Consider the following 12,847-nt stretch of genomic DNA (forward strand, 5'->3'; position numbering starts at 1 on the left):
ACAGTGTTAGATATCGTGGTCATCTGAGTTAAATTCACCCATTTCAGTCTATTTTAGTTAACCGTTTGCTAAAATGTCAATGTTCACTCTTGCCATCTCCTGTTTGACCACTTCCAATTTGCCTTGATTCATGGACCTAACATTCCAGGTTCCTATGCAATATTGCTCTTTATAGCATCAGACCTTGCTTCCATCACCAGTCATATCCACAACTGGGTGTTGTTTTTGCTTTGGCTCCATCCCTTCATTCTTTCTGGAGTTATTTCTCCACTGATCTCCAGTAGCATATTGGGCACCTACTGACCTGAGGAGTTTGTCTTTCAGTGTCCTATCATTTTGCCTTTTCATACTGTTCATGGGGTTCTCAAGGCAGGAATACTGAAGTGGTTTGCCATTCCCTTCTCCAGTGGACCACATTCTGTCAGACCTCTTCCCCATGACCTGTCTATCTTGAATGGCCCTACACGGCATAGCTTAGTTTCATTGAGTTAGACAAAGTGTGGTCCATGTGATTAGACTGGTTAGTTGTCTGTGATTGTGGTTTCAGTCTGTCTGCCCTCTGATACCCTTTCTGCTGCCTACTGTCTTACTGGGGTTTCTCTTACCTTGGATGTGTTAGTACCTTACTTTCAGCAAAATAAACTTTCTGATAATTTTGTTTGCCGTGTTTTGAGTTCTCGCACTATACTGGTTATATTTTTATCATTTAGCATGAAGTTTTAGCAGTATTCTTTTTTGAAACTTCTGAAAAATATATTCTCTTCTTATAGGTGAAACTGTGACTGGCGAATTATCAAAACTCTTGGATGAAATAAAGCTCTGTCAAGAAAAGGATTATTCTTTTGAAGATTTGTGCCACACAATATCAGACCACTACTTAGATAATTTGAGCAAGATTTCAGAGGAAGAACTTGGGAAAAATGGAAGCCAGAGTGTAGTAAGTAAGGGGGGAAAGAAGACAATATGTCTGTCTTTGCCAATTCATTATGTACCTGAACGCTATGGGATTTATGTGTTATCTTACCTTTAGGTTTAGCCAGGGTCAAATGTCAGGCTCCCCGTTGCGCTTCCCTGATATTTACTGGTGTTCATTCTCACTGCATGTGTAGGGAAGAAATGCTTTGATAAGTCACTTATGGTTTGTGATGATCTCACCACTGTTAGACCCTTGTAACATATAAATTCATAGTTCCTTTGATTATGCTCTTTTAGGTTTATTGGGCGTAATGACAGTGGTTCCAAAGAAAGAAGAAAACCTTCCTTTTTTCTTTTCCCCTTGTTTTCTCTGTCATCTGGGTTTAACACCATCTTGAAGAAGAAAGACGTAGCCAAGCCATGAGTGTGTACTTCCCACCCAGTTTGTAAATCATAGTAGGAGAGAGTCATTGTGGATAGTTTGACCTGAATGTTTTCGTAATCTTACACAGATCCCAGTAGTTTGCATGCAAACTGTAAGCTCAGAATCTGAATCATGAGTAAGAGATTCTTGCTTAGTTGAGTTTTTATATTGATACAATAGCAAGAAAAACTATAGAGAATCAGTCAGTTTAAAGTCAAGATTTTTATATCTTGTCTTTAGTCCTATAGAAGGATTTATAGGATGCATCGGTATTAAAGGAAATGAATTATTATGATATGAAACCTTTTATCACTTTTAGTACTTAATTTTTTTATAGAAATATTATACTTTCTTCAAAAACCGGTAATAGAGTAGATTGTGTTAAGTATGTCATTTTATTTATGAAAGCTAAAAAAGGTTTGCTGAGTATACTGACTGTTATGAGAACATTTACTTCATTTAGTTGCTTACTGTTATGTAAAGTGACACTTTCCCAGGGTAGTATTTGCTAGTCTAGGTCCAAGGCCAGTCATAGCTTCTAGGCCTGTTTTTTTTTTGTTGTTGTCTTTCACTGTGTTTCATAAAACATCACGTTATTGGCTCCAATAAAAGCTCTTTATGAGTAATTATGATTAACTATATGTATAATGAAGTAAATACTTGTAAGTTTTCCCAAATGATATTTTTATAGTAATGAAATATTTACTGTACTAACTTTAATGTTAGGGCAAAACTTCCTGTTTTTTTTTAAAAAAATCTGCAATAGGCCTATACTAACTCAAATTACAAACCAGTTACATTTCCACATTACCTTGAAGGTTGATTAGAAATTAAGACATATTTATCCTACATAAACAATACATAGTGTTTAGGTCCATTCCTAAAGATATTTCTAAAGTGGCTACTTCTGGTCTTCTGTTTCTCAACCCACAGATTTTTCTGAAAGACCTGATATTCTAGACAAGTGGTTTCTAAATTTTGTTATGTACCAGTAGTAAACAAATTTTGAGCAAACATCCCAAATGTATTTATTTATACTTTTTAAGAATATATGCTATAAATTATGGGGCATATACTATAAGAGAAATTCAAGTGAGGATGAAAAAGTGTAAAATGGATGATCTAATGTTTTTCTTTTATTCAATTGGTATCTTGTGCACCCTAAGGTCTGCATGCTCTGCTTGGAGACCATAATTCAAACTTATGTTTTTTGAGTAGTGATGGCAAGGGCTTTTGGCATTGAGAAGGTGACATAATTTGGGGTGAGTGGTGACCAATTTTTTTTGTAAGTCAAAGACTGTTTTTTTGTAAAAAAAAAAAAAAAAAGAATACTGTGACAGTACTAAGGGAGAAGTTAATGCTTCTAAGTTGAAGTTAAGCTCAAAATTCAAGCTTATATGTCCATAAAAGTGATCACTCTTTGTTCCTGTAATGAAACTTTATATTGTGTTCTTTGAAAATATTATCATACGAAAATATTAAAGGTTACATGAAGCAGAAAAGCAGAGGGTACACATGAGTAAGAGCAAATAGTTCTATTTATCTGGAATAATAAAGTTCATAAAGGGGGACAATGGAGATAAGATTAGAAGATAGAATGAGTTCAGGCCATGGATGATTTTGAATGTCAGGCTGAGAATTTTGGTATTTATTTTTGTAGGAAATGAGAAAAATATAAAGGATTTTAGATGCATAAAATGCATTATTAAAAGCTGACTTTCAGAAGTTGAATCTGATAGAAACTTGTTATTGAATGTTTAAAAAGCAATGTAATTTATTTAACTCTTCTCTATAGCCTGTGTTGTATTTGAGTTAATTCCTGTTTTGTTGAATATGTTTCTATTTATCAAGAATATTTTTCCAAGTTTTTAAAATGAATTATACTCTCAAGTTATACAAAAAATTTAACTGAGTACTTATAGATAATATAATATAAATGGCCATGACAGTGTTGTGAGCTGTAGCACTTATAATAGCAATAATGAGATGTGGTTTCTAACTTCGAAGAGTTCAGAATTTCTGCTCTAAGAAGTCTTAAATCACTGTGTGTAGACAAGAATAATATAAAAAACAAATAAATATTATAAGAATTGACATTTATTAAGTGCTTGCTATTTGATGTTTTAAAGTTTTGTATTACTGAGGCCACCTAATCTATACAGTAATCCTGATAATGGAGTTAGAAATTTGGGACATGACTCAGCTGGTAAGTGACAGATCTAGGATTCAAACTCAGAGCCAATGTCATTAATTCCCAGCTATACTTCTTATAATAAATTACCCTGTAGCCAAAGGAAATTTTGTTAAGGAAGAGATTAATGATTTATAGATATTCATTGATGTCTTCATGGAGGTAGGGAGAAATTAAATCACAGTCTGGAGGAAGGGGAAATAATCTCTGCACTTGGAATGGAATGAATGAATGGGAGAGAATTTCAGTCTGCAGAAACATAATGTTCAAAAGCCCAAAGGTGCAGCCTAGCATTTAAAATGAGGATAATTTACCATGAGAGTTTGTCTTGAAAAGTAGTGAAGAGTGAAGCTGGATAAGTCATAATAATTTTTAACGTTGACATAACACTTTATATAAATTGATTTAATCCTCACTAACCCTACAAGATAGGCAGTATTACTCCTCCCATTTTATAGATAAGAAAAATGGAGGCACAGAGAGCTTGTATCACCTTCCTAAGTTTACACAGTAAATACCAGCGCCAGTCCGGTATTTACTGGATCTAGACGAAGGCAGTCTTACCACTCAACTATTTCATTACAGAACGGGGCAGATAATTAGATTGGGAAGCTAGTCAGAAGTTTAATATTGATGCTGAGGAGAACAACTCTTGAGTATGGGAGTCCATTCATGAAGGTGACATTTTTAAAAGTTAGAAGTGGTACCTCGATGTCAGATGTTCTGGGGAGAGACTCAAACAGTGATTCTTAGCAATGGTCGTACATTAGACTTATCTAGAAAGCTTCAAAAAATGCAGACACCCTCAGGTACCATGGCAGAACAATTGAAACAGAATTGTTTTGGGTGATTCTGAACATTGTTGTTTAAAAAGCTTATACTAACATGTATATTATTGGCCTAGAGGACCAAAACTCTGCTAGGATCTTACTGAAGTAATCCAAGCCTCAGATAATGAGTCTGAACTGAGGTCTTGCTAAAACCACAGAATTATGGAATTTTAGATCTAAATAAATCTGACTTCTGGTGCCCAGCCTAATTCTATTGTGCAGTGTAAGAGCTCTCTTGAAGTAGGGAGGTTTCAGTTCATCATTAAAGAAAATTCAAACTGTAGTTCAGCCATAGTCATAAGTTGCAATTATTTCTATATTATAATGGAATGTTAAATGTGGAAAGCACTTTTGTTTATTATTCACATTACTGGCTGAAGGACAGGCGTTTGAATTCAGTTAAAATTTAAGTTTATATGATATGAAACATTCAACTTATTTGTTGTCTTATGACAGATAATTCCAGAAGTAATTTAGAAGAAATCAAAGTAAAGGAAAATCTGTTGTGTAGCATTTATGTTATTAATAAATATATTTTACATATTAATGACTTGGCTCGAATTTTTTAGGTATTTTAACTATTCTTTGTCATTTTAACTTTTATTGCCTTTTTCATCCAATAGAGGGCACTCTAATTCAGTAATTTGAAATATAAAATCAGCCATCTTATGTAAGAACTTTTATTTTTGGAGTATTTGGTTTTATTAAAATATTAGCCTTAAGATGGTAGTTTGAAAAATTTTACTAAAATAAGTGAATTAGGAATTAAACTTACAATGATTGAATGTATTTGATAGAAGGTTTTATGTTTAATGTGAAGGGAAGCTCAAGTTAAAATTGCATTTTATCTTCCATAAATTTTCATTTAAAAGTCAGTCTGTTTTGATTTCTTTTATAATATGTAAATGGAATTATTTTCTAAGTTGGATTAAGATATTATATAATCTAGAATGTAAATTTTGAAAAAGTATAAATGTCTTCACATTCTTTACCAACCCCTGAAACTTAGATTTTTGAAAGAATATAAAATTATCTTAAAAACATTTTCTAGTCACTTCATTTGTTTTCCCAAGTCATGTATCAGCTTTCCCTCTGTGTGTAAACCATGTACACACTTTTTAAATGTGAACATACCATGCCTTAGAGAAATTTGATGATCGCGTAAAGGTCTTGAGAGCAAATTTCAGAATTTAGGTTTCAGGAAATAATTTTTTAAGATATAAATTTAAAAAGGCATTATTGTCTTACCATCCCATGTATCTAAGAAATAAATAGGAAGCATCAGGGATGAAACATGCATTTTTTTCTCCGGAGGGGAGACCTAGACACTGCAGCAGCACCTCCGGGCTGTCATTTGAATGGAGCTGTGTTGGCAAGTTTTGTGCAATTTAACTCTGTGTATGTTTCTTTTATATTATTTCACTTTTATATTTCTCTCATATTATTTCACACCCTGGCTTTTTTCTCCCCCTAATTGTTAATTATTCTTTCTGATTATGATGTGATGCATCATATTGTATCATGTGCACATTTTGAAACGTTTTTGACAGTAAGATATCTCTTAATCCTAAGAGCATTCTCTTAAGGTATCCAAGGCAGCAAACTTCCTTCCTAATTAAACTTCTGTATATTTGAATTTCATGAAGTTTTGTGATCACTCTGCAGATATAACATCAGCCAGTCTTTGTTTTGCTATTTCCATTCTCTGTGATCTCTCTATAATATCTAACTTGAATTTAATCTTCCTAACAGAAAACTCAGCTATTATGATTTCCCTGAGAATCTATACTTTTTTCTTATGAGTTAACTGTAGTGTTTTGTTGAAAATTTGATAATAATTCAACATTCTTCTAACCTTGGTCTCCAGATAATGATGAAGTTAATTTTTGACAACTCTCAGCCGCTTGTCACATTGACTTCATTCATTTGCCATAACGCACCTGATTTGTAATTCTTTTTCATGCTGTGCATTTGAGAATTCTTGATCCTGTTTTGGAGTAAAGGCTTTGGACAGCCTGCCATTGTAAAGGAATCCCATTTTGCTTCCTAATGCCAAAGGAAATCATTCTAGAGCCTGAGCTTAAAGAGACATGTCAGTGGCGATAATCACTTATCTTTGTGTTCCGGGAAATGTTTTTCACCTTGAAGAGCAATTAATTCTAATGGAGTATTGAACTAGTAACCAAAAAAAAAAAAAAAAAAAAGACTGAAATCGCTCATGCTTCTAATGTATTTTATCATGGGACCATTTGAGACATGACTACCGAATATTGGGATCAATTCAGCCTCTAACAGATGACGAATTAGATTCTGTACAATACAATCAAAGTCAATAACAGTAGATGGGAAATATTCTGTGTGGCCTGCTTTAATCTCAGGCTTAGAATTTTTAAATTGTCTGGTATTATTTTAATTTGCTCTTGCCAGAATTTTTATGTCTACCATCTATGCTTTTTAAAGTATAAATATTTCAGTTGCTTAGTTTCACAACAGTTCCATTTAGTTGATAGCTGCCAGTTTATTCTACCGAATAATTAATAATGAGAAACAAAGTCTTAATTTGGAGAAAGAATGAGGTAGTCAAGGCAGTGAATTTGACAGGGAATGAAAAAGTTCTAAAATGAACCAGGATAATGAACCAGTGAGGAGTGTATATTAATAAAAGTGGAAATAGCTTGCCCCTAAAATAAATGAGGCAAACATTGATTATGTTATATCTTTTCCTATAATCATCTGTTGTATGTTACTGAAATAAATCTATTCTAGTTTTGAAGAAGATTTTCTTTTTACCCTCTAATCTTGCTTTTACTTAGCATGGTGTAACTTCCCGAAACATTTAAAGATCTTTATTGTCATAATTATTCTCATCAGCTTCACTAATTTACTGAGTCCTCACATTAAGGGATTATACTAATTTCTTCAATAACATGTATTTGTAACTTAGAGTAACATTATGGGCTTCCCTTGTGGCTCAGCTGGTAAGGAATCCGTTTGCAGTGTGGGAGACCTGGGTTCAATCCCTGGATTGGGAAGATCCCCTAGAGAAGGGAAAGGCTACCCACTCCAGTGTTCTGGTCTGGAGAATTCCATGGAAATAACATGTATTTGTAACTTGGAGTAACATTATAGTGTAGAGAACAGGAACTTTGAACTGAAAGAGACTGGTGTTTGAATCTCAGTTCTACTCCTTAGATAAACCATCCTGATCTCCAGATTTCTCATCTGTAGCATAGTATTTCTAAAAACTTTTTCTGACCTCTGCTTTTGAATCAGAATGTCTGAAGGTGGATTTTTACAATAAACTTCTTAGGTGATTCTTGTATTCTTTGTGAACTTCCCTAGAACATTGTTTATTTTTTAAATTAAAAACAAAATTTTTAGAGCATTTTTAAGCATCGACTTCTTTCAGTCAACTACTCAGATCCATTTTCTTCTTCCTTACATGGATCTATGGATCTCAGATTTCAATGATCTGACTTTAATTTGCTTTTGCTTTATATTTCTGTTCCTGTGAATGCAAATATCATTGGTTATCAAGGCAAAATGATTTACCATTTCAGTTCAGTTCAGTCGCTCAGTCATGTCCGACTCTTTATGACCCCATGGACTGCAGTACGCCAGGCTTCCCAGTCCATTACCAACTCCTGGAGCCTACTCAAACTCATGTCCATTGTATTGGTGATGCCATCCAACCATATCATCCTCTGTCATCACCTTCTCCTCTTGCCTTCAGTCTCCCAGCATCAGGATCTTTTCAAATGAGTCTGTTTTTCGCATCAGGTGGCCAAAATATTGGAGTTTCATCTTCAGCATCAGTCCTTCCAATGGATATTCAGAATTGATTTCCTTTAGGATGGACTGGTTTGATCTCCTTGTCCAAGGGACTCTCAAGAGTCTTCTCCAACACCACAGTTCAAAAGATTTACCATTAAGTTTTGCTTTTTCTGTTTCTGTGAAAAATGTCTTTGGAATTTTGATAGATATTGCGTTCAATCTATAGATGGTTTGGAGATAGTATGAAACCTCTATCAGTATTAATTCTTCTGATCCATGAACAGAGAATGTCTTTCCATATGTTTGTGTCTTCATTTTCATTTAAGTGGTATAGTTTTCAGTGTATAGATCTTTTACCTCCTTGGTTAAATTTATACCTAAGTATTGCATTGTTTTTGATACTGTACTGAAAGGGTTGTTTTCTTTATTTATTGTTCAGATGTCTTGTTAGTATATAGAAACGTGGATGATTTTTATATGTTGGTTTTGTATCCTGCAACTTAATTTGTTGATTAGTGCTAAGGTTTTTGGTGGATTTCATTGGAATCTGAGAGCCACAGATGGAGGTGGAGTCTTTAGGATTTTCCACATATGAGATCATATTGTCTGCAGACAAAGACAGTTTTGCTCTTCTCTTTCTGATTTGTATGCCTTTTATTTATTTTTCTTGCATGATTACTCTGGCTGGTACTTATAGCACTATGTTAAACAGGAGTGATAAAAGTAGGCACTCTCTTGTCTTATCTTAGAGGAAAATTTTCAGCCTTTCACCACTGAGTATGATGTTAGCCATGGGCTTGTCATATATGGTCTTTATTATGTTGAGATATGTTCTTTCTATACCCAATTTGTTGAGTGTTTTTATCATGAAAAGATGTTGAATTTTGTCAAAAGCTTTTTCTGCTTCTATTGAGATGATCATATGATTTTTATCTTTCATTCTATGCAGCTTAACTTTTAATAATTATTTTATACTTGAAATTAAATAAAAATGATGTTAAAGTACCATATAAGGTATAAAGTGGTATTCAAAAGAGTATATTATCATCCTTATCATCCTTTCATTTTTAGTTCTTCAAATTCATTCATTGCTGCTTACTTGTTCCTTAAAATTGTATCTTCTTTGTTACAACCCAAATTTGGTCTGCTTCTCCCTAACCCCCCTTATTTATGTAAAACTCTATAAGAATGAAACTAAACCTGTCTATTTGAAGTACTTGTTTTCATTCCTAGAGTATAGTAAGTGCTCAATAGTGTTTTTCTGGATATTCAACTACTCTTAAAATTTGATATTATCAATGTCTTCCTTTTCATCTGTTCTATCTAATCAGAACTCATTTCATTTCCTCATAACTATAATCTGCAAGGTTCTGGACAACATAAATTAAGATAAAGTTTCACCAGCAATACAATCTTCAAAGGTTGTACTGGACCAAAGCACCCTTCATGGGAGTTAAGCCAAGTGCCAGATAAGACTTCAGAAAGAGAGCTGAGATGTTCATAGAGATTGAATGTGTTTCTGTGTACAGGAACTTATTAATTAATTGTCCTTCTACTGGTATCGTCCTTCTAATAGAATACATAACCATAATACACAAGGACGTGTGTGTGTGTGTGTGTACATGTGAAGAGGGAGAGTAGGAGAAGAGAGAGATCGTGATATTATCAACAAGGACTTGTATCTGTGTCCTTTAATTTAAGAGGTCTCTAATTTTATCATGTCCTTTGGAAGAAATGACGTTTTATGGTTTTGAGAATGTAGCCATCAACACTGAAGAGTCTGATCTTTTCTAGATGTTATAATATCCCAGTTCAAAGCATTGAATTCGGTATTCATAGATCAGATATGAGAAGGCATATTTAAAAGTTCTTCTCTTATCTGTAACCTAAATTTAAGAAGTTCTTTGATTATTTGTAAACCTGGAGTCATTCTTGCTTAAGCAAAATGTTCTGATTCACACACAGTGATGAGCTAGATTAATTAGGGGGTGAGGTGTGATTATTTATATATAGTGGCTAAAGGAGATCTCTCTGAGGAGTGCGGCATAAACTGTAATCTGAAGGAAGAGAAGAATCCTGTCATAAAATACCAAGGAAAGAAAATTTGGAATAAAAACAAGCACTTACCTGAGGTGGAAAAGAGATTAATATGTTTAAGTCCCAGAAAGGAGGGCAGTGGGGTAAACCAGAGTATACTGAACAAGGTAGACAATAGGATGGAATGGGATTGGAAAGCCAGATTAGACACTTATAGGTCATGGAAAGTGTTCTGTTTTTTTTTAAAAATAAAATGGTTGTAAGCAGGGAAGTGATATGATCTGGTCTATGGGAGCAATGCTGAAAAGTTTCTGCTTCCTCTAAATTCACTGCTAAAGGATCCTCTATGACCCACCTCCCAGAATATTGGAAATAAAAGCAAAAATAAACAAGTGGGACCTAATTAAACTTAAAAGCTTTTGCACAACAAAGGAAACTATAAGCAAGATGAAAAGACAGCCCTCAGAATGGGAGAAAATAATAGCAAATGAAGCAACAGACAAAGGATTAATCTCAAAAATATACAAGCAACTCCTGCAGCTCAATTCCAGAAAAATAAATGACCCAATCAAAAAATGGGCCAAAGAACTAAACAGACATTTCTCCAAAGAAGACATTCAGATGGCTAACAAACACATGAAAAGATGCTCAACATCACTCATTATCAGAGAAATGCAAATCAAAACCACAGTGAGGTACCATTACATGCCAGTCCAGATGGCTGCTATCCAAAAGTCTACAAGCAATAAATGCGGGAGAGGGTGTGGAGAAAAGGGAACCCTCCTACACTGTTGGTGGGAATGCAAACTAGTACAGCCACTATGGAGAGCAGTGTGGAGATTCCTTAAAAAACTGGAAATAGAACTGCCATATGACCCAGCAATCCCACTTCTGGGCATACACACCGAGGAAACCAGGTATGAAAGAGACAGGTGCACCCCAATGTTCATCGCAGCACTGTTTATAATAGCCAGGACATGGAAGCAACCTAGATGCCCATCAGCAGACGAATGGATGAGGAAGCGGTGGTACATATACACCATGGAGTATTACTCAGCCATTAAAAAGAATTCATTTGAATCAGTTCTAATGAGATGGATGAAACTAGAGCCCATTATACAGAGTGAAGTAAGCCAGAAAGATAAAGACCAATACAGTATACTAACGCACATATATGGAATTTAAAAAGATGGTAACGATAACCCTATATTGAAGACAGAAAAAGAGACACAGATGTACAGAACAGACTTGTGGACTCTGTGGGAGAAGGCGAGGGTGGGATGTTCTGAGAGAATAGCATTGAAACAAGTATACCATCAAGGGTAACAGATCACCAGCCCAGGTTGGATGCCTGAGACAAGTGCTCAGGGCTGGTGCACTGGGATGACCCAGAGGGATGGGATGGGGAGGGAGGTGGGAAGGGGGATCGGGATGGGGAACACATATAAATCCATGGCTGATTCATGTCAATGTATGGCAAAAACCACTATAATATTGTAAAGTAGTTAGCCTCCAACTAATAAAAATAAATGAAAAAATAAATCACTGCTAAATTATATTTTAATATCAAATTTCTGTATGATATTATATTAATAGAATAATGCATTTAATGATATGCTTAATTATTTGTCTTATTTATACTATGTGCCACGTTCTGTGCTAGGCCCTGATGTGTACAACAGTTGACAAGATTGATACGGCTTCTGCTGTCATTGAATTTCTAGTTTTTATCAGCCAATACAGACATAGTCACAGGCAACGATGAAACTGTAATAAATGTTTTAACAGGGGAAATAGTTAATACAAGTGGCATTAAATACATGAGAAAGATACTAAACTCAGATTTGGATGATTGTGGGAGATTTTCCAAATTCACTTCTTTTGTCTTTGATTCCACTTGAATCAAGTAGGCAATCACTGTGCTCACTGTTTGTATTTTCCTTGCTTGACTTCTCCCCCTCACAGTCTCTTGGCTTTATGTTTTTTACTGAGCATTCCCTTCTCTGGAGTGGGAACAGCTCTTTGTGTTCAGATAGCAGCTCATAGTTCTTTATTTCCAAATCTACAGTTCTATCCTAAACGTCTTCCTACTCTCCAGTTCTGTATTACAGCTGCCAGAAAGACTCCTTTCTACAAACATCTGCAACCCAATCTGTCAAAATGTAAATTAATTATTTTCCACTCAAATCTGTACCTATTCTCATTTTCCATCTTTCTTTAGTAATGGAGCAGTTATTTCATTCTTTTAGGACAAAAGTTTTGGCATTATGGTTAGTCCTTTCCCATTTCTTTTGTTCTCCTGGTGTATTAGAGAGTTCTCTTTGTTTCTTATCCACTTCATCTTCCAGGAACTGCCTCATTTCTTTATTCATTTTATATTTTACAATAAAACTCTGCAAGAACTATCTCTTGTTTCCAGTGCCTCTCAGTTTTCTCTTTAGACAAGTCTTGCGACACTCTCTTTCCCCAGATCCGCCTTGTTGAGGTACCCAGTGACTTCCACATTGCTAGTTCCCGTAGGCATTTCTTGACCCTTGTCTGATGTGAACTCTGAGGAGCATTCTGCAGTGTTGACCATGCCCCCTCTTTCACACGCGCACTTTCTGTGCTTCACTTCCTGGACACCTCTCTCTTTTGGTTTTCTTTCTAATCAGTTGGCTTCTCATGATCAGTTTC

The 12,847-nt window shown here is 34.8% G+C and overlaps 1 protein-coding gene across 15 annotated transcripts in view; it reads left to right on the forward strand.

Annotated features, from left to right (window-relative positions):
- Nucleotides 1-12,847, forward strand: part of ANKS1B (ankyrin repeat and sterile alpha motif domain containing 1B) — a 1,083,120-nt gene that overhangs the window by 173,306 nt on the left and 896,967 nt on the right. For all 15 annotated transcript variants that reach the window (XM_070454108.1, XM_070454113.1, XM_070454115.1 and 12 more), the window contains one exon: nucleotides 771-937. In XM_070454108.1, coding sequence (XP_070310209.1) covers nucleotides 771-937 — 167 coding nt within the window. The remainder of the gene's footprint in view (nucleotides 1-770; nucleotides 938-12,847) is intronic.

Source organism: Odocoileus virginianus, chromosome 23, assembly GCF_023699985.2.
Source record: "Odocoileus virginianus isolate 20LAN1187 ecotype Illinois chromosome 23, Ovbor_1.2, whole genome shotgun sequence".
In the NCBI taxonomy this organism is placed as follows: domain Eukaryota; kingdom Metazoa; phylum Chordata; class Mammalia; order Artiodactyla; family Cervidae; genus Odocoileus; species Odocoileus virginianus.